At 41.6% G+C, this 21,655-nt stretch overlaps 1 protein-coding gene across 14 annotated transcripts in view; it reads right to left on the reverse strand.

Moving 5' to 3' along the window:
• Nucleotides 1–21,655, reverse strand: part of AHI1 (Abelson helper integration site 1) — a 180,434-nt gene that overhangs the window by 142,041 nt on the left and 16,738 nt on the right. For 13 of the 14 annotated variants that reach the window (XM_045010769.1, XM_045010767.1, XM_045010772.1 and 10 more), the window contains 5 exons: nucleotides 13,453–14,063; nucleotides 12,502–12,686; nucleotides 6,660–6,873; nucleotides 5,673–5,865; nucleotides 4,029–4,124 (listed from right to left, as the gene is read on the reverse strand). In XM_045010769.1, the coding sequence (XP_044866704.1) occupies nucleotides 4,029–4,124; nucleotides 5,673–5,865; nucleotides 6,660–6,873; nucleotides 12,502–12,686; nucleotides 13,453–14,063 (1,299 nt within the window). The remainder of the gene's footprint in view (nucleotides 1–4,028; nucleotides 4,125–5,672; nucleotides 5,866–6,659; nucleotides 6,874–12,501; nucleotides 12,687–13,452; nucleotides 14,064–21,655) is intronic. The other variant, XM_045010770.1, reaches the window with a different exon arrangement.

Genomic DNA, 21,655 nt, shown 5'->3' on the forward strand with positions numbered 1-21,655 from the left:
TTCACACTTAAACATACATTTTGTCCAAATCATGGAAACAGCCATGGGTACCAGGATGGCTCCCCAATATGCCAATCTCTTCATGGGACACATCAAGGAAAATTTTTTGCAAAAATGCACCATGAAATGAATTATATACCTGAGAAACACAGATGATATTTTCATCCTCTGGACAGACGACCTCAACTCCTTCATAGATTTCCATCACAACTTCAACCACCATCACCCATCCATCAAACTCTCTCTAGAATACTCCATACCTGCATCAGCTTCCTGGATACCATGACGAGCTTCAGCAATCGAACCCTAGAAACAACTATATACAAGAAACTCACAGATCACTTTTACCAACCCAGGCACACTTAGGTACCACAGAATTTGCTCAAAGGGAAAGACTAGGATACACACCTAAAGATCCTTAAAACTGCTTTCACTAAACAAGGACACTCCACCAGAGAAGTAAATCACATCATGGAAAGGGCTACCCAAATACTCAAGGAGAACCTGCTTCCATTCAGGAAAAAGAAAGAAAAGAGAGCCTACTGACCGCACACCCCTAGCTGTCACCTGTCACCCCACACTGGAACCCATACAGGGTATCATCAAAAATTACAATCCATATGTTATGTTTATAAGAAGCACACAGAATTTTTTTCAAGGGGATAAGGCAATATGCCGTGTTTACTGAGAGTACAACTTAAGAATTAAAATCAGCATATGCTTCTATTTACACAAACACACACACACCCCTCAAAAGGTTCTGCAGCTCGATCTTATAGTTACCAGTCCTTAGTGTTGCTCTGTCAGTTCCAGTGGACAGCTGAAACTGCACACGAGGGAGGGGAGGAGCTGGAGCTGGGTCTCCGTTGGACCCGTCCAAAGCTCTGATGTTGATGCCGAACAAACCCAAAGTCCCATGGCAATACACCCTTCTTTTATAGTAATATGTTCCCATATAAGTCTATGGGCCTTGCTGTGTCACATCAGAGCTGTTAATCATGAGGTAGTCAAGGTTGCTGTCAATCAGCATTATTTTGGGTTGTTACTAGGAGTATCTGCAGCTGTTTCTTATCTTGTCCCTCTGGCTCTAATCTTTACCTTGTCCTTGGGGCGTATACCTTTGTTTTAGGGTCAATCAATCTGCCATCTGAGTGATTCTGATAAGGCTGGTGCCTCTCGACTTTTCCACTCCCCTCTTGACCATCCGGCCCATCAGTACTAGCGCCTCCTTTGTAAGCATGCCATATGTTCTTCATTCACACACAAAACAGTAAATAATTTCAAAAGCAAGAATTACAGCCATAAAACTTCTATCCTTCTAAAAACAATCATTAACATATAAAACAAAGAATAAAACCAAAACAATTTCTTCTTACTAATTCAAAGCTAACAAAATAAGCAAACGGAGTACAATTTCCTCAAGACAAATTTCTCCCCATTAAGCTTTTGGAGTGGATTTTATTGAAGATACAGAGGCTCCTGTGTCAATTAGAGCTAGCGTAGGAGCATATCTACCCTGCTGGACACAAATATGTGGTCACCCCCCGGGGACCCAGATGATCTTACCTATGAACCTCCACTGCTGTGCTTCTACATAATGTAGGGATTCCCTATCCCGCAGGCCTGCCTAGTTGTCTTCTGGAGGAGGAGGGAAAGGAGGAGCTTTAGGGGTTATCCTTGCTACCACCTCCTGCTGCAATTGTAATTTAAGGGCCTCCCAGTCCATGCTCCATCCCACTTTTCCTGGCTCTCCCCATGCTGCATTAGCATCCGTCAGGCTAGCCAGGGAACTTTGTTCTCAATGGAGTTGTATTCCTTCTCCCCCTGTTGTTGTCACCGCTTAGTGCCCTCTGGGAGGTATCAGGGATCCGGGTATTACCACCCCCTTTGTCTGCAGTTGCCCCGTCTGTGGAAGCGGCCTCATGTGAAACCTCCACAGGGTCCCAATATCCTCTTGAAAAAGATTCCATGTGCTTCTTATAAGCATAACACATTTGATGGGGACCACATCCTAAAAAAAAAATCTTTCCCAGACCCATTCTTCTGGCCTTCAAACAATCAACCAACCTTGCTATAAGCTCATCATCAGAAGCAAGCTCCCCATAGCCCAAACCACAAAACTCAAAGCAGCACCAGACCCTGCCAGAACAACAAATGCAAAACCCGCAGACATGTCTCCATCACTACAATCATTAATACTCCCCACAATACAACTTTCAAGATTCCTGGGTGCTACACATGCCTATCTCAAAATGTAGTGTACCTCATCCAGTGCATCAAAATGCACCAACTATGGGGGTAAAACCAGACAATCACTAAGCTCTTGAATAAACTCACAGAGAAAAATGATAAAAGACAAAAACACCTTCTCACCTGTAGGTGAATACTTTTCACAAAGAAATCACTCCATATCTGATCTTTCAATATTTGTCCTCAATGGAACCCTGCACAGCACCTTCAAAAGGTGAGCCTAGGAAATTAAATTCATGTCTATAATAGACACCACAAACCATGGACTCAACAAATTTCATGGCTCATTATGCCAAGTTGTAACACACCTCACTGCCTGCTAACTGGTAACTGATCACTTCATTTTAAGTGGTCTCCTACAATGTGTGAATCCCTTAACTATCTGTCCCAACTTATATTTAGCTTAGACTCTCGGATTACCTTCCCCAGACCGGAAGAAGAGCTCTGTGAAACTTAAACCCTCCACCAACAGAAGTTGGTCCAATAAAAGAGATCACCTCTCCTACCTTGTCTTTCCCAAGAGAAAAAAAGGCATTCATGAATTTATTACAATTTTTCACAAGAAGTAGATGTGTAATATATTGCACTTGGGAAAGAATCCGTATTTGCAACATCACCAACTCCTTTCCAGAGGGAAAGGTAAAAAAAAAAGGTTTAGTTTTAAGGTGGTTGTTTAAGACAAGATATTATATTTTTAATGTTATTAACAGTTGCAGAAATCCAGTGAGTCTCAATGGACATGCCACAAAGAGCAGCTAGGTCCCTGCTCCTGCCCCCACTTTTTCCATGTCCCAGTGAAGGCGCTTCTGGTGGAGGACAGAAGGTGCAGCAGAAATAGCAGCTCTCCCACCTTCCCCAAAGTGAAAAATTCATACCCGAGAGATGAAGTTAAGCCAACCTAAGCCTCTATATAGACATCACTATGTCAACAGAAGAATTCTTCCATCGACCTAGTTGCCTAACTGCTCAAGGAGATGGATTTATTATAGTGATGGAAAACCCCTGTCACTGTAGCAAGTGTCTATGCTAAGGCATTATAACAGGGTAGCTCCAAAGCCACAGCTGTACCACTGTAGCACCTGTAGTGTAAACATCCCCTAATAGCATAGCATGACTTAAGGTAAGAGGAAATAAGCGAGCTCTGGAACTTATCCCTTCCATAAGTTAGTTTTTTGCCTACTAGGAGTAGGAGATAGACCACTGTTTGTCAGGATGCTTCCCCTTTTGTAGGATTAAGACAAGTCATGACAATTTCATTATTTCAAGGGGGGAAAAACCCACAGTGCCCCCTCAATATTTGGATTCAACTAAAAGCTCCACTAGAATTTTGAATAGCACTTAAACAGAAGACACTAACTGCTCTTGAAGTAGTACTTCTGGTCCCAGGTGTACAGAGAAGCCACCCATGACATTTATCAATTGCTTAGCCTTTATTCAGAAGCTTCTGATTTTTCTGCCAAGAGCTGCACTTGAAAAAGAATATGCATTTTTTCCCACACATTTTGTTCATTTAGTTGAGAAATATCAATTTGCTCTATTGCCACACCTATTTTCTCTGTATATCTACATGATCTTTTAATAGCATGAGCTCTCTCTGTCTGAATCGGTCTCTATACCTGTGGTTTAAAATACTTTTTAATTTTTTGTTTTAAAAAAGTTTCCCACTAAGTAATATGTTTATTTGAAAAGCTGGCTTTGTCAATTTATTTTAGATACTTTATGCAGGCTTTTTAGTCTTCCTTTGGTTTTATTTTTTTGTATGTTTAAGTTCACAATACCTTTAGAAATGCCCAAGAGATTTTGCGAAAACCACTTTCCTGAATTTGCACTTCAGAGTTGGCTCTTGCTTCATCCATGCTTAAGAAATCAAGGATCTGCATGTATTAATTAGAATATATACATACATTACCATTGAGAATGCCCTTCTTAGAAGTAATTACTACTACTGAAGTGTATTTTAGATAGTATTCATGGATTTAAACAAAATTCTCATTTTACTTATTATAAAAATATAATTTATTAACTATCCAGTGTCCACATCTACCACAAGTGATATTTAAACACACATATCACATCAGTGTTATGATCTTCAAACATAAGTTTCATTTTTTTTTAAAAAGTTTCTTATTTCACAGTCTCATATTTTTTATAAACAACTAAACAAAAGCAACTCTTCACAAACCCTTTATACGTCCCCAAACTGACTGCACATTTAATCCAGATAAAACTATGTGGTCAAAAAGATCATTTTCTTTTCCTAGCTTCATCACTTTGGTATACAATTCTCTTGATTTTCTTGGGTCTGCAACCAGAATCTCCTCATATCCAAACACTTCTGCAACTTTACATGGCATGCATAATATAAGAGTTACAATCCAGCTTCTGATTTGTGGCTAAGTAACGCCAGTGAAATCAATAGAAAATGCAGGCTTTCATTTGACAAAGATTTTGTCTCAAACTTTAAGACTGTTTCCATGAAGAGCCTCTATACTCTACTGGAATCACTTTTTGTGATAAGCCACCAGGATCCTCTCTTAGTACTTTGAATGTAGTTATTTTATGAAAAATGCAGACCATAAAGGAACATCTGGCACTGTTATTAGATTGCGTATGCACAATGTATTTAGAAAAATATAAGATAGGGGTATAAAAAAATTGATTGTACTAGGTCTCCATTTCCACATTAACACTATATAAACTCTCTTGGATATAGATGTCTATAAATACCAGCTACAGTTATGCTCAAAAACATGTTCGGAACATGCTTTACAATTTTTCCTATAAACATAAATGTATTTGAGGCTGAGGTAGTTGTGTGAGTAGTGATGAAGAAGAAACAGATGTCTACTTTTTTTTAATGGCAAACATGTAAAAAATCTGTGGGCTACATCTTGGCTAGCCTTGCTTATGTATACAAGTAGGAGGTGGCAGCACTAAGGGGGCAGCCACTATCAGCCTCTGAACTGATGGTGTTAGGAACCCAAAAAAAGACAGTGACCCTACCCTACTCTTCTGTCAGCAAGAAGTGCTAATGCAATGAGAGGAGGGTATGCTACATCCTTTTCAAAGGGTATCATAGCTCCCAGTGTGGCATGCCCCTTTCAGTCCTTCCTGGAAGCATTCTGATTGTGTCAATAAGACACATTCACCAAAGTATTTATTTATTACCCAGAACAGAATCTTGCTGAGGGAGGGATTTTCAAAACTGCTTAGTATTGGCCTAATTTTACTTCCATTGGCTTCAATGAGAGAACAGCTGGCCAATACTGAGTGTTTTTTAAAATCTCCATCATAATATATATTCTCTTAAAAAAACTATGGTATTCCAACAATGTAACTGTAAATCAAATAAAATGCTGCCAGAAATACATGGTCAGAAAACTGCAACTTGAAAAATTTACTGTAAAATATTTCATCTGTACCTCAAAAAACAGGACTACTTTGGGGCTTTCTTCAGCATCTTGAAGGAAATAACTAAAACGTTCATTAAATATGATTTGTTCCTCCCATTCTGGAAGTGTTGATTTAAATTGTCGGAAATCGTAAGGCTGGGTCATAATAGGAAGAATGTGTTCCACTCGCTCTTGTTCATAAAAAGATGAAACCGCCCGGCTGCTGTTTAAAAACAACCAATTGCAATTGTCAATGTTTTTCAAAAAAGTAAGCAAAGAACAAAATACTATGACTACTTCAATTACTGTAAACAAAAAAAGTACAGGACAGCCCTTCTCTTTATTTTAGAAAGAATATTCAATAACCACTGGAGATCTTAATGCAACTGATGATGTACAGGGCAATAAGCAGAGCTGGAGTTCCAAATCCCAATAATCAACCATTTTGATTGGGCCTGATCCATAGCCCATTGAAGCCAATACAAGTCCCACTAACTTCAATGGGCTTTGGATCAGGCCCCTCATGAATTGCTAGCAGAGCTGGGAATAGGTAAGCGAAACAGTAAGAAGAATGGAGAACTCAACTTCATTTCAATATTCTTATGGATGTTTTGCCAATAAGCAAAAAGAAATCTCTTATTCACGCCTAAATATGTTTGTTTGCTTATTCTCAACGAGGCTTCTAACGATTCTGCCATCTCTCTCTGTTTTGGGAGAGGAGTCAATCAGCCACATTGCAAATGTGTGTCTGATCAGCTACACTGCTACTCTGATAATACATGTGCTCCAAATGTGAAAGAAAACAATGGCCCCATTCCTGCAAACACTTACACATGTACGTTATTTTAAGTATGCAAGTTGTGTGAGGATTTGCAGTCAATAAGACTACACTCATGCTTAAAGTTAAACATGTATGTATATGATTATTTAAGTAATTATTTCCTGCAGAAGCAGGCACGTGAAGGGTTTTGGGGTTTTTTTGGGAGGGGGCAGGGGGAAACAAATCAGTAAACTCACCTATGCTCTTTCTTGACATATAAACCAGTTTTCTGATCAATCACATGAATCTTGACCATGGGATGCGATACCATAAGATCAGTTTTAAGTCTATCAGTTCGATGGATGTAAACCCCTAACACAAGGCTGTCATCAAAAGCAAGTTTGGATTGAGTACAAACTTCTGAACTGTTCATTTCCTGTATATTTTCTGCAGCAATTTCTGTATTTTCTTCTAATGCCAAAAGCAAAAAGAAACAAACAAATAAACAAAAAGATCTTCAAGCAGAGATTAGTGACAAATTATAAGGATTAAAAATCTATCACATTTTCAAAGCAAACTTTACATTAGTAATTACACTGCTCTACAGCCAAAATGCTTCTGAAATAAATGTAGTCAAACTTTACTAATTCTGGGTCACTGAGAACGAAAATGATGCTTAAAATTGTTGATTGGCTCTAGTTTTCAAGTTATGCTATTGGGTCAGTATATACGACCCTTGACTTGGGAATAGCGGAGGATAAGTGAGTTATAAAGGGAAGGGATCTCAATTTAAACCAGAAATGACTAAAATACATCTTTGACTGGATCTATGAATAAATCTCTGACTGGGTTTGGACAGTACTTGCTTTTTAGGCAAAACAATGAATGATGCAATCTGAAGCTGGTATTGCGTCATACATGATATGAATTGCATCATGTTATTCCTAGAAGTCATGGATGATGCAATCATAATGAAGCTTACATCACTCTGCTGAACAAATTGCCCTATATCAGCTCCAGAAATCATACAGTGTTGTGCTCTCTTATTTGTCAGTGTTTGATTTTGCAAAGGGACACATTTCTGTTTAGCCAAAGTGAGCAGAGATGCCTCGTACTTGTGTGAACAGTGCAGATAACTTCTGCTATGTTTGTGGTGAAGTGACTTTTGCATCACAAAAGCGCAGTATAACCACTATGGTTAAGAAAGCCTATCACCTTTATTTTGGCTGCAAAATTGGAGATCAGGACAAGAGGTGGGCCCCACACATATGCTGCAACACCTGTGCAACAAATCTTCACCAGTGGTTGAACAGGAAAAGGAAATCTATGCCTTTTGCAGTGCCAATGATTTGGAGAGAGTCAACAGATCATACCAGCAATTGTTACTTCTGCATGGTGCCTCCAGTTGGGAAAGGTGTGTCAAAGAAGAAAAAGTGGACTGTGCATTATCCAAACATTCCATCAGCTATATGCCCAGTACCCCACGGAGAAGGACTGCCGGTTCCTGATGCACCAGAATCATTCTCACTTGAGTCAGACGAGGAAGAGGAAGAGGATGAAACTTCTGGTCCTGAACCATCAATGTCACAGGACCCACATTTTCTCCCATCCTCCTCCTCTGAACCACACCTCATAACACAAGGTGAACTGAATGACCTTGTCAGGGATTTGGAACTACCCAAGAGTAAGGCAGAGCTGTTGGGCTCCAGACTACAGCAGTGGAATCTCCTGGCAGGTGATGTTAGGGTTTCCATGTTCCGTGACCGTCAAAAGGATCTTGTCCCATTCTTCTTCATGGAAGGTGATCTTGTAGCCTGCAACAACATCGATGGTGTGATGGCAGCCCTCAACATCTTTCACGATCCAGATGAGTGGAGACTGTTCATTGATTCATTGAAGACGAGTCTTAAAGCTGTTTTACTGCATAATGGCAATGTTTTGCCATCAATTCCAGTTGGTCATGCTGTCCATATGAAGGAAACCTATGACAACATGAAACAACTTTTGAGGTGCATAAACTATGACCAACATCAGTGGCAGCTTTGTGGCGATTTGAAGGTTGTTGCTCTCTTGCTTGGTCTGCAGACTGGATACACAAAGTACTGCTGTTTTCTCTGTGAATGGGATAGTCGTGCAAGAGATTCCCACTACATCAAGAAAGATTGGCCACTCCGACAGTCATTGGAGCCTGGGAGGAAAAGTGTTCAGCATCCACCTCTTGTTGAATCAAGGAAGATTTTGTTACCACCCTTACACATCAAGCTGGGTCTGATGAAGAATTTTGTCAAGGCCATTGACAAAACACAAGCAGCTTTCAAGGACCTCCGTGGAAAATTTCCAAGGTTAAGTGAAGCTAAGATAAAGGAAGGTGTCTTTGTTGGTCCTCAGATTCGTGAACTTCTTCGAGATGATGCATTTGACCATGCACTGCGTGGCAAGGAAAAGACGACATGGAAAGCCTTCCAGTTAGTGGCAATAAATTTTCTCGGAAACAAGGCAGACAACTACAGGTTGTTGGTGGAAAACCTCCTCAAGGCATAAAAAAGCCTTGGTTGCAACATGTCACTAAAGATACATTTTTTGCACTCTCATCTAGATTTTTTTCCATCGAACTGCGGACCAGTGAGCGACGAGCACAGCGAGCGATTTCACCAGGACATTGCAACAATGGAGAAATGCTATCAGGGCAAATGGAGCCCATCAATGCTTCCAGACTATTGCTGGACAGTGACAAGAGATGCTCCATTTAATGAATACAAGAGACAAGCCAAGAAGTGCCGAGTAGACACTGAATAGGACTAAACTATGTACATAATAGTTTTTTGCCTTTTGTTTCATAATAAATTTTAGTTATATAACCCTTTTGCTGATTTTTAAAGTGTTACATAAACAGGACAGGTGAAATATTATCATGTAAAGCAACCATAAACACATGAAAAGACCTAGGTTTACAATTTATGATTAAAACTCTACTATCTACACAATATACATAGACATAAAATGTAAAAACTTAAATACCTTAGAAACAGTAGCCAGTTGTTTTAATTGTCATATTTGAATTCAGCACATCAAAATACATAATAAATATTACATTTTATCTCTGAAGCAGACGACTTCTCAAAAATTGTAGACCAGTGTTATATTTAGTTCTGTTCTTTATGCAATAGAGTATTAAAATAAAGTCAGTGGATTTACAGCATTATACATATGTTTGTCTATATGCATATATATTTTAATACAAGCATTCTCTACCAGTGTTTATTATCAAATAAAAATTATTGAACCACAACTCTTGCTCTTGATTTGCATAGTCTCTTCCCTGAAACTTCAATATACAAGAAGTCATCCACAGTAATAAACTACAGTATGTATGCCTGTTGTCTTTTATGATTTCAATAGCTAAACAATATTCTGTTGAATGGTTATATAATGTGATTAAAAATACCTTATTATCCAAATTGCAATAGCACAAGATCATTTAGCACAATTAGCTGAATCCCCTAAACTATAATAGGCACTTATGGCTTTTAATTTGATGCACCCATCTAATTCTCCATGAATTCAACCCAAAACTAGGAAACAGAAAATATGCCAAATGCCTCCTCAGCTACTTTATAGTATTATAATGGCATAGGAACAGCACTACAGTTAAGGCTGCATCACATAATTTGTTTAAAGGTTGACCTTTCTAAGTCCGGGTGGGCAAACTTTTTGGCCTGAGAGCCACATCAGGGTTGCAAAACTGTATGGAGGGCCTGGTAAGAAAGGCTGTGCCTCCCCAAACAGCCTTGCCCCTGCCCCCTCCCACTTCCCACCGCCTGACTACCCCCCTCAGAACTCCCAACCTATCCAACCCCTCCTGCTCCTTGCCCCCTGACCACCCCCTCCCAGGACCCCCACCCCTAGTCAACCCCCGCTGCTCCCTGTCCCCTGACTGCCCCGACCCCTATCCACACCCCCACCCCCTGACAGGCCCCCCAGGACTCCCACACCTATCCAACGCCCCTGCTCCCCATCCCCTGACCACCACCCCCAGAACCTCCACCCCATCCAACCGCCCCCGGCTTCCAGTCCCCTGACTGCTCCCTGCAACCCCCTGCCCCTTATCCAGCACGTTCCCCATCCCATCCCCTTACGATGCCACTCAGAGTGGCAGAAGCTCGCAGCCCCGCTGCCCGTCTGGAGCCAGCCACACTACCCAGGCGGCAGCGTTACTGCAGGGGGACAGGACAGCAGGGGAGGGGCTGGGGACTAGCCACCCCAGGAGGGAGCTCAGGGGCCAGGCAGGATGGTCCTGCGGACCAGATGTGGCCCGTGGGCCGTAGTTTGCCCACCTCTGTTCCAAGTCCTCTAGAGCAGCGGTTCTCAAACTGTGGGTCAGGATCCCAAAGTGGGTCTCGATCCTGTTTTAATGGGGTCACGAGGACTGGCTTAGACTTGCTAGGGTCTGGGGCCAAAGTTGGAGCCCAAGGGCTTCAGCCCTTGGTGACAGAGCTCAGGTTACAGGCCCCCTGCCTGGGGTTAAAGCCCTTGGGCTTTGGCTTTCGCCCCCCTTCCCAGGGCAGTGGGGGTTGGGCTTTAGCCCCCCCACCACCACCACCCCACACACACACCACAGGGCAGCAGGTCTTGCGGGGTGGGAGGCGTGCAGGCTTCAGTCCCCCCTCCTGGGGCCATGTAGTTAATATTTGTTGTCAGGAGGGGGTCATGGTGCAATTAAGTTTGAGAACCCCTGCTCTAGAGTGAATGCTTAGTCAGATTTCTTTGAAATTTGGTGTGCCTCATGTGGGTGCATGGTAGGGTTAGTGACCCAAATTTGGGGTCATTTGTGACAGGGGTTCTGGAGATATATGCTCTGGGGAAAATAGCCATTTTTAAAAAAGTTTCTAAGTAGGTATTTCTTTTGCCCAGAGCTAGAGATTAAACTATTGATGTCATGCAGCGCAAAATGGTCTTGATCTGTCAAGTTTTACCCAAGGCAGTGCACAGCACCCACTAACCTTTGGAAGACCCAAACTGAGAATAGCATTAAAAGAAAATGAACATTTTTTTTTTTTTTACAGTGCACATGCACCAATACAGAAAAACGGCTAGAGGGTTTCCAGTCCCACTATTTTACATGCTTTGAAGCTCGATTCTTGTAAATGGTCTAACATCTGAACAGCTAATCAGATTATTTTTAAATTTATTATGCCTCACAAGGTGCAGGGTAGTGGTAGAGACCACATTTGGGGTCATTTGACAGAGGGGCTCCTGAGTTACAGGCCCTCCCAAGAAACTGGTTTCCTTTTACTGTTAAACTGAGAGACAATTATGACTGGATGAACCACAGACCTCACTGAGACCCATGGCTGTGAACTCACACTTCAGTTTAACATAACTGAGGATAAATTAATCACAAACCCCTACTTAAGGCAAAAGGAGTTTTAGACTGAGGGGCTGGAGGTTGCTACAGTTTGTGAGTCATGGGTGTCAAAATTCTGCCAGTGCACCCCAATCCCCCTGCATCCCAACACTATTTCACTGTAACGTAGTTGTCCTTCAGTCCAAGCACGGAATGTGAGTCAAGTTATAGGAGGGAGAAAATAACAGCAACAGAAACATTTGTAAACCAAGGAGTGAAGACATCAGGGAGATGCATTGCAGTGGAGGCCTAGGTACAATAGTGGAGAGGGGGATGCAGTGAATGGGTCAGTGACATGGTTTAGATAGAATCCTGTGAATGAGAACGAATGAAGGTGAAGAGCTTGTACATTTCAGAAACTGTGGGGGTGTCAAAGTAAAGTTGTGTGTGTTAATGGGACGTAATGGGTATTACTGGAAGAGGGCAGAGTTAAGATTGCATGGGCAACCGTAACTGTGCATTTCCTGGTTTTCAGAAATTTGAGTTTTGCTTAATGCAACACCCTGCAACGAGATGACATATCACCAAGCAATATTAACTCTGAGTTAACAGTTTTTTGCTACTGAATATTTTTATAATATTCTAAGCCATCTTTGTCTCATTGATAGGAGCAAGCAACAGCAAAAGAACTTAGCAGCAGCAGCAAAGTCTTCCAATATGAAAAACTTTGACTATAATATTTTGATTGCACAAACCTTTTTTAGATTTCTCTTTTGCCTTCTTTATTTTAGGTTTCAGTTTTTCCACATCTTCCTCCTCCTTGTGTTCCTCTGTGTTCATTTCATCTTTAAAATTTGATGCAAGCAGTCTTCCTGATGACTTATTTTTTCTGGTATTATCTTCCACTGGGTTACACTGTAGTTCAGCAAGGGACATCACACTGTAATGAAACACACATCACTGTCAGCAAGTACATACTATTTCTGTTGTTAATCCACTAAAAAGACTTGACTTCTGAAACAGCCTCTTCCTGTTTCTCAAATTCATTAGCTCTCCATCTTCAAAATCCCATCAAAAATATGTTTTGTCTTGTTTAGCTATTACAGTGATAACAGTAGCACACATTCTTGAACGGTCTATCATGAATTTCCCTCTCCATTTTATTATTCTAAGTCTTATCTTCTAAAATATTTTCATGTGGGGATTTCCACGAGTAGTCTTGTGACATAAATTTAAACAAGATCTTTGCAGGATCAGATACACAGTTCACATGAAATAAAATATACTAAAGAATGATGCATTCTGTTAGCTGAGTGTATAAGTAGTTTTGACTTGAGACAATATTTTATTAATGCCGGATTTTAATCAGGGTTAAGCCAAAGGCCACACAGTCAAGGAGTCGAGTCCACAGTGAATAACTGGCAGGTTAAATGTAGTATTGCAACATTAAAAAACAATTCATTCAATTTTGTAAGTTCTTACAAATTAGTATGGATCTTGGCACCATTTTTAGATATCATGCAGTAGAAGGGTTTTGTGTGTGTATGGGGAAGAGGTTCCCTCCCCCCTACATAAAATCATCTGGCTAGTTCAGTTAAAAAAAATTCTTGCATGTCTATCACAGGATTCTTTCCCCATCTTAAAAAAAAAAATCAAGCATTTTGTTTAAGATGTATACATGCACAGATTACAATTTACCACTATACCTTGTTTCAGTTTCAGATACAACTGGCACTTCTTTCTTCTTTTTCTTCTTTTTGCCCACTTCATTGTTCAATACAACTTTTTGGCTTTGAACACTGGAGGTGAATTCAGACATCTGTTCTTTAAGTTTTTTTCTTATTTTTTCCTTAATTATATTTGCCTCATCCTCAGCCACTTGCAGCTGATAGGCTTGAATTAGCTGTTCTTCCTCTTCTAATTCAGTTACATCTCTCGCTTCATTCAAGGTACTTTTTATCTTGTTGTTACCTTTTTGATGAGATGCATCTGTTTGTGATTTACTTTTTGTTTTTTTCTTTGGCAAATCAGTAATCTGTTTTTCAAAACTCTCCAATTTAGTTTCATATACATTTTCCTCCTCATTAAATTGTTCTTGTAACACTGCTTTCTTTTTCTTCTTGTTAGACTTTGGTTGCTTGTTTTCTTCTCCACTAACAACATCATTGTTTATTTTTTCTGAAACTGAGGCTTTGTCTCTTAGTTTGTTTTTTGTAAACCGGGGGCTCTTTTCCTCAGGATTATACGTATTGTTTATAATTACCTCATCATTTCCACTTTCTTTAGCTAGATCAAGATTATTTCTAAAGGTGTCAAGCTAGAAATAAAAAGAGAACATAATTTTAAGTATATATCATATGTAATGGTACAATAATAAAAATAGTTTAGTATATTATCAGTTTACACTATATGGTGAAATATAAAAATGATATTAGACATCTAATCATTGTCTTGTTTAAACCTAACAAGTACCAGATGGAACAGAAACAGATCATTCATGCTTAAAATAAGTGTTTGTATTTGGACAGCTTGAAATCTTCTTGAATCAACGTTCTTTTTAAACAAGAACCTTACGTATATATTCACTACAGTAAAATTAAAAACTACCTCAATGAACAGGACAACTCCATAATGACATGTCAATGTAATACATTTTGAAAGATCTGCAGAAATGAAATGCAGAACCAAAACATGTCTCAAACGGATATAAATATTAATGTTAGAAGTGCCAATGCCTGTCTGGATTCCTTTTTACCATGAGCAGTGTGCCAAAGTTTGGCAATGAAAATCACCTTCCAAAAGACAGACTTGATAAAATTTAACAACAGACAACTCTTAAGATGACAGCTCTTATAAAACTATGGAAAAAATTCTATTAATAAACAACACTTATTAAAGGGACAGAGTCAACCTGAAATCTAGTCCACTTTCAAAAACTTAGTTAAAAGTATTTTCAGATAATACACCCACCCTTTGCATCCCTCTGTCAATTTCTGTGGTTTTGCAAAATACTTTTTTTAAGGTTTCGCTTCCTTTATGGATGAATGAAAAACCCACACAGACAACACAGCAAACTTAATACAGGTCTGATCCTGCACTGAGCTCCACACAGGTACGTCCCTGAGCTTGTGTGTGGCTCCTATTAAGTCAGTGGGGCTCCAGGTGGGCTCAGGGGGTTGCCAAAGCCAAGCTCATTGTAGGATTGGGGTGTTACAAACTACACAGGGGAAAACAGTGGAACTAACTATACAGAAAGAGCTTTCAGATGCACACACACAAAAAAGCCCAATAACTAAAATATATATTTTCCCCTCTGATTTCTTCCAGTACAAATATTTTATTTCTGTGCTTTTCAACATTTTCCTTGCCATTACCCTATTTTTCAATAGCAAGACAATCCTGGGACTCCCTTCCCATCTAGCTAGGAACAGCACAGTGGCCAAAGCACCCTTGACACCTTTTCACAAACCCCAGGTTGAGAACTCCTATCAAAGGTGTTACTTGTAAGAATAGCAGAATAAAAAAAAATTGAAGACAAACCACTTTTTGATTGATAGGGTCCCTTTGAGTAATCTTAGTTTTTGTATTTCTCTTTTGGGTTCTTGCTTTTTTGTTTTGTGGGGGTTTTTTTTTTGTTTTTTTAAATACTTAAGGACATTATATAAGAACATGGTCTGTCTAGATAATGCCACTAAATGTCATGCTGAGGGGCTAAAAAGGAGTTGGAGAAGGAGGGAAGGAAGCAGGAAGGCCCAACCCTAGACATGGGCAAAGCATGTAGCTACAAAGGCAAACACTTTCCGAATCTCTGATTTCTAGAAATCCATCTCTGAAGAGTGAGAGAAGATATAGTTGACCTTTCATGTGGCTAACCAACAAAAGTTGATTACTCCCTATCTGCCAACCATCTGCCTCCATCACAAGTTTCACCTCAACTATCTTAGCTGCCAAACCTTCCGCTCTACCCTTGAGATGAGGAGGAAGTCTGTTTTAGCCATGACTGACCGGGGGGAGGGGAGGGTGGAAGATTACAAAAGGAGGTAGAAAAGGCATTGGAGATGTTGAAGAAAGAAGGGAGGGGTTGAGAGAGAGAATTATTATTCATACTAGAAAAATAAATTGGAGGGATATACAGAGAGTGGGAGAAAAAATGCACTAACATAGAGTCAACTTAAAGAAAAAGGGTGTGAAAGAAAGACATAGGCCTGGTCTACACTAGGACTTTAATTCGAATTTAGCAGCGTTAATTCGAATTAACCGTGCACCCGTCCACACCAGGAAGCCATTTAATTCGACATAGAGGGCTCTTTAGTTCGAATTCTGTACTCCTCCCCGACGAGGGGAGTAGCGCTAAATTCAACATGGCTATGTCGAATTAGGCTGGGTGTGGATGCAAATCGAACTTAGTAGCTCCGGGAGCTATCCCACAGTGCACCACTCTGTTGACACTCTGGACAGCAGTCCGAGCTTCGATGTTCTGACCAGCCACACAGGAAAAGCCCTGGGAAAATTTGAATTCCTTTTCCTGTCTGGACAGTTTGAATCTCATTTCGTGGTTGGACATCGGGGCAAGCTCAGCAGCACCGGCAGCAATGCAGAGCTCTCCAGCAGAGGAGTTCATGTAATCTCTGAATAGAAAGAGGGACCCAGCATAGACTGACCGGGAAGTCTTGGATCTGATCGGTGTGTGGGGCGAGGAGTCTGTGCTTTCGGAGCTGCGCTCCAAAAAACGGAATGCAAAGACCTCCGAGAAGGTCTTATAAAGCCGCGCACAAGCAACCAGGGACCTCTGCGAACAGGGGCTGCTAACAGGGAGTTTCGCAAGGGAGTTCTCCAGGTGAAGGAGGAGCTAATACAGCATCTGTGGGGTAAGTGACTGTCTGTAGTGTGTGTTTGTTTGTGTTTGGGGGTTACTTGCTGTGTGCTGAGCTTGTGTTTGTCAGTCTGTTTGTTTGTTTGTTTGTTTGAGGGACCGTGTGCTCTGGCTGGCAGTTGGAGGCAGGTTTGAAAGCTCGAAGCCTCTGGTAATTGGCTGAGCCTTAATCAGTGGGCGGGGCATTTACTCAGGCCAGGGCTTTATAAAGCCGCGCACAAGCGACCAGGGAGCTTTGCGAACAGGGGCTGCTAACAGGGAGTTTCGCAAGGGAGTGTGGGAAGGGGAGTGGGAAGGGAGTGGGAGCCCCTCGCCAGCCATAACCCCTTCCCCGTGGTCCCCCCCTAAAACCCTAAAACCTATAAACCAAACTGCATGCAAAACATCTTTCTTTAAACCACCCGTACATTAACTAGGAGACAATGCAGGCAGAAGCCCAGCAGCAGGGTGGGGCCTATCCAGTTTATTGTACTGAGTGTAGCATGTATGATTACCTGCCCTGTGGGCGGGTGGTGTATGTGTGCAGTCGGTGCAAGGAGCTCCTGGCCCTCAGAGACCATGTACGGACTTTGGAGGCCAGGGTGGCGGAACTGGAGGAGCTAAGAGAGGCAGAGAGGTATGTTGATGAGGCTTTCCGGGACACTGTAGAATTGTCCCACCTCCGCTCAGACAGCTCCTGTGCTGTTGAGGAGGAAGAAAGGCCCAGGGAAGCAGAGCAGTCAATGGGAGCAGAGGGAAACCTTCCCATAGTTGGGACCCTCCTTCCAGATGGTGCTGGGGTTGCCTCTCGCACTGAGGTTGCCTCTCTGGGGGAGGGAACTCCAGTTTCTAGGAAAAGGCAGGTGTTAGTAATAGGAGATTCGATTATTAGAAATGTAGATAGCTGGGTCTGTGATGACCGGGAGAACCGTATGGTGACTTGCCTGCCTGGTGCGAAGGTTGCGGATCTCTCGAGGCATCTAGATAGACTTATGTGTAGTGCTGGGGAGGAGCCGGTGGTCGTGGTACATGTAGGTACCAATGACATAGGGAAGGGTAGGAGAGATGTCCTGGAAGCCAAATTTAGGCTGCTAGGGAAGAGACTGAAATCCAGGACCTCTATGGTGGCATTTTCAGAAATGCTCCCAGTTCCACGCGCAGGGCCAGGTAGGCAGGCAGAGCTTCAGAGTCTCAATGCGTGGATGAGACGATGGTGTAGAGAGGAGGGGTTCACGTTCATTAGGAACTGGGGAAACTTCTGGGATGGGAGGAGCCTATACAGGAGAGATGGGCTCCACCTAAACCAAAGTGGAACCAGACTGCTGGCACTAAACATTAAAAAGGTTGTAGAGAAGTTTTTAAACTAGGAGATGGGGGGAAAGCCGACTGCTGCAGAGGAGCGTGTGGATCGGACACAGACTTCTCTTAGGGGAGAGTCTGATGATAGAGAATCTCCAGGTTATAGTCAGGAGCAGAGGACTGAAAAGTATAATGTAAGGGCCGGATCAGATGATAAACAGTCACATAAAAAAGAATCTGGCACATCAGAAAAAGGCAGGCTAATAAACAGAAACAAGTTTTTAAAGTGCTTGTACACAAATGCCAGAAGTCTAAATAATAAGATGGGTGAACTAGAGTGCCTTGTGATAAAGGAGGATATAGATATAATAGGCATCACAGAAACCTGGTGGACTGAGAGCAACCAATGGGACACAATCATTCCGGGGTACAAAATATATCGGAAGGACAGAACAGGTCGTGCAGGGGGAGGAGTGGCACTATATGTGAAAGAAAGTGTAGATTCAAATGAAGTAAAAATCTTAAGCGAATCCACATGTTCCATAGAGTCTCTATGGATAGAAATTTCATGCTCTAGTAAAAATATAACATTAGGGATCTATTATCGACCACCTGACCAGGACAGTAATAGTGATGATAAAATGCTAAGGGAAATTAGAGAGGCTATCAAAATTAAGAACACAATAATAGTGGAGGATTTCAATTATCCCCATATTGACTGGGAACATTTCACTTCAGGACGAAATGCAGAGATAAAATTTCTCGATACTTTAAATGACTGCTTCATGGAGCAGCTGGTACGGGAACCCACAAGGGGAGAGGCGACTCTAGATTTAATCCTGAGTGGAGCGCAGGAGCTGGTCCAAGAGGTAACTATAGCAGGACCGCTTGGAAATAGTGACCATAATACAATAGCATTCAACATCCCTGTGGTGGGAAGAACACAACTGCCCAACACTATGGCATTTAATTTCAAAAGGGGTAACTATACAAAAATGAGGGGGTTAGTTAGACAAAAGTTAAAAGGTACAGTGACTAAAGTGAAATCCCTGCAAGTTGCGTGGGCCCTTTTTAAAGACACCATAATAGAGGCCCAACTTCAATGTATACCCCAAATTAAGAAAAACAGTAAAAGAACTAAAAAAGAGCCACCGTGGCTTAACAACCATGTAAAAGAAGCAGTGAGAGATAAAAAGACTTCCTTTAAAAAGTGGAAGTCAAATCCTAGTGAGGCAAATAGAAAGGAGCACAAACACTGCCAACTTAAGTGCAAGAGTGTAATAAGAAAAGCCAAAGAGGAGTTTGAAGAACAGCTAGCCAAAAACTCCAAAGGTAATAACAAAATGTTTTTTAAGTACATCAGAAGCAGGAAGCCTGCTAAACAACCAGTGGGGCCCCTTGATGATCAAAATACAAAAGGAGCGCTTAAAGACGATAAAGTCATTGCGGAGAAACTAAATGGATTCTTTGCTTCAGTCTTCACGGCTGAGGATGTTAGGGAGATTCCCAAACCTGAGCTGGCTTTTGTAGGTGACAAATCTGAGGAACTGTCATAGACTGAAGTGTCACTAGAGGAGGTTTTGGAATTAATTGATAAACTCAACATTAACAAGTCACCGGGACCAGATGGCATTCACCCAAGAGTTCTGAAAGAACTCAAATGTGAAGTTGTGGAACTATTAACTAAGGTTTGTAACCTGTCCTTTAAATCGGCTTCGGTACCCACTGACTGGAAGTTAGCTAATGTAACGCCAATATTTAAAAAGGGCTCTAGGGGTGATCCCGGCAATTACAGACCGGTAAGTCTAACGTCGGTACCGGGCAAAGTAGTTGAAACGATTGTCAGACACATAGAAAAACATAAACTCTTGAGCAATAGTCAACATGGTTTCTGTAAAGGGAAATCGTGTCTTACTAATCTATTAGAGTTCTTTGAAGGGGTCAACCAACACGTGGACAAGGGAGATCCGGTGGACATAGTGTACTTGGATTTCCAGAAAGCCTTTGACAAGGTCCCTCACCAAAGGCTCTTACGTAAATTAAGCTGTCATGGGATAAAAGGGAAGGTCCTTTCATGGATTGAGAACTGGTTAAAGGACAGGGAACAAAGGGTAGGAATTAATGGTAAATTCTCAGAATGGAGAGGGGTAACTAGTGGTGTTCCCCAAGGGTCAGTCCTCGGACCAATCCTATTCAATTTATTCATAAATGATCTGGAGAAAGGGGTAAACAGTGAGGTGGCCAAGTTTGCAGATGATACTAAACTTCTCAAGATAGTTAAGACCAAAGCAGATTGTGAAGAACTTCAAAAAGATCTCACAAAACTAAGTGATTGGGCAACAAAATGGCAAATGAAATTTAATGTGGATAAATGTAAAGTAATGCACATTGGAAAAAATAACCCCAACTATACATACAACATGATGGGGGCTAATTTAGCTACAACGAGTCAGGAAAAAGATCTTGGCGTCATCGTGGATAGTTCTCTGAAGATGTCCACGCAGTGTGCAGAGGCGGTCAAAAAAGCAAACAGGATGTTAGGAATCATTAAAAAGGGGATAGAGAATAAGACTGAGAATATATTATTGCCCTTATATAAATCCATGGTACGCCCACATCTCAAATACTGTGTACAGATGTGGTCTCCTCACCTCAAAAAAGATATTCTAGCACTAGAAAAGGTTCAGAAAAGGGCAACTAAAATGATTAGGGGTTTGGAGAGGGTCCCATACGAGGAAAGATTAAAGAGGCTAGGACTCTTCAGCTTGGAAAAGAGAAGACTAAGGGGGGACATGATAGAGGTATACAAAATCATGAGTGATGTTGAGAAAGTGGATAAGGAAAAGTTATTTACTTATTCCCATAATACAAGAACTAGGGGTCACCAAATGAAATTAATAGGCAGCAGGTTTAAAACAAATAAAAGGAAGTTCTTCTTCACGCAGCGCACAGTCAACTTGTGGAACTCCTTACCTGAGGAGGTTGTGAAGGCTAGGACTATAACAATGTTTAAAAGGGGACTGGATAAATTCATGGTGGCTAAGTCCATAAATGGCTATTAGCCAGAATGGGTAAGAATGGTGTCCCTAGCCTCTGTTCGTCAGAGGATGGAGATGGATGGCAGGAGAGAGATCACTTGATCATTGCCTGTTAGGTTCACTCCCTCTGGGGCACCTGGCATTGGCCACTGTCGGTAGACAGATACTGGGCTAGATGGACCTTTGGTCTGACCCAGTACGGCCTTTCTTATGTTCTTATGTCTCCAAAGCCATGAGAGACAGAGGATACAGGCGGGATGCAACGCAGCACCGCGTGAAAATCAAGGACCCCAGACAAGGCTACCAAAAAATCAAAGCGGCAAACGGACGCTACGGAGCCTGCCACCACTGCCCCACCAGTGACCATGGACTCTGACGATGGGACAGTATCGACGGACAGTTCCTCGGCGATGTTCATGGACGGGGAAGATGAGGAAGGGTTTGTGGAGGACGAGGCAGGCAACAGCGCTTACAACGCTGGTTTCCCCGACAGCCAGGATCTCTTCATCACCCTCATGGAGATCCCCTACCAACCCTCCCCGGCCGTTAACCCGGACCCTGAATCAGGGGAAGGAGCAGTCGGTAAGTGCTTTAAACATGTAAACTTTTATTCTTAATATAACAGGAATCTGAAGTATGTGAAAAGGAGGTCTCTATATATATGGGGATAGAACAGAAATCCTCCTGGGAGATCTCCACGAAGCTCTCCTGGAGGTAATC

Source organism: Mauremys mutica, chromosome 3, assembly GCF_020497125.1.
Source record: "Mauremys mutica isolate MM-2020 ecotype Southern chromosome 3, ASM2049712v1, whole genome shotgun sequence".
Lineage (NCBI taxonomy): Eukaryota > Metazoa > Chordata > Testudines > Geoemydidae > Mauremys > Mauremys mutica.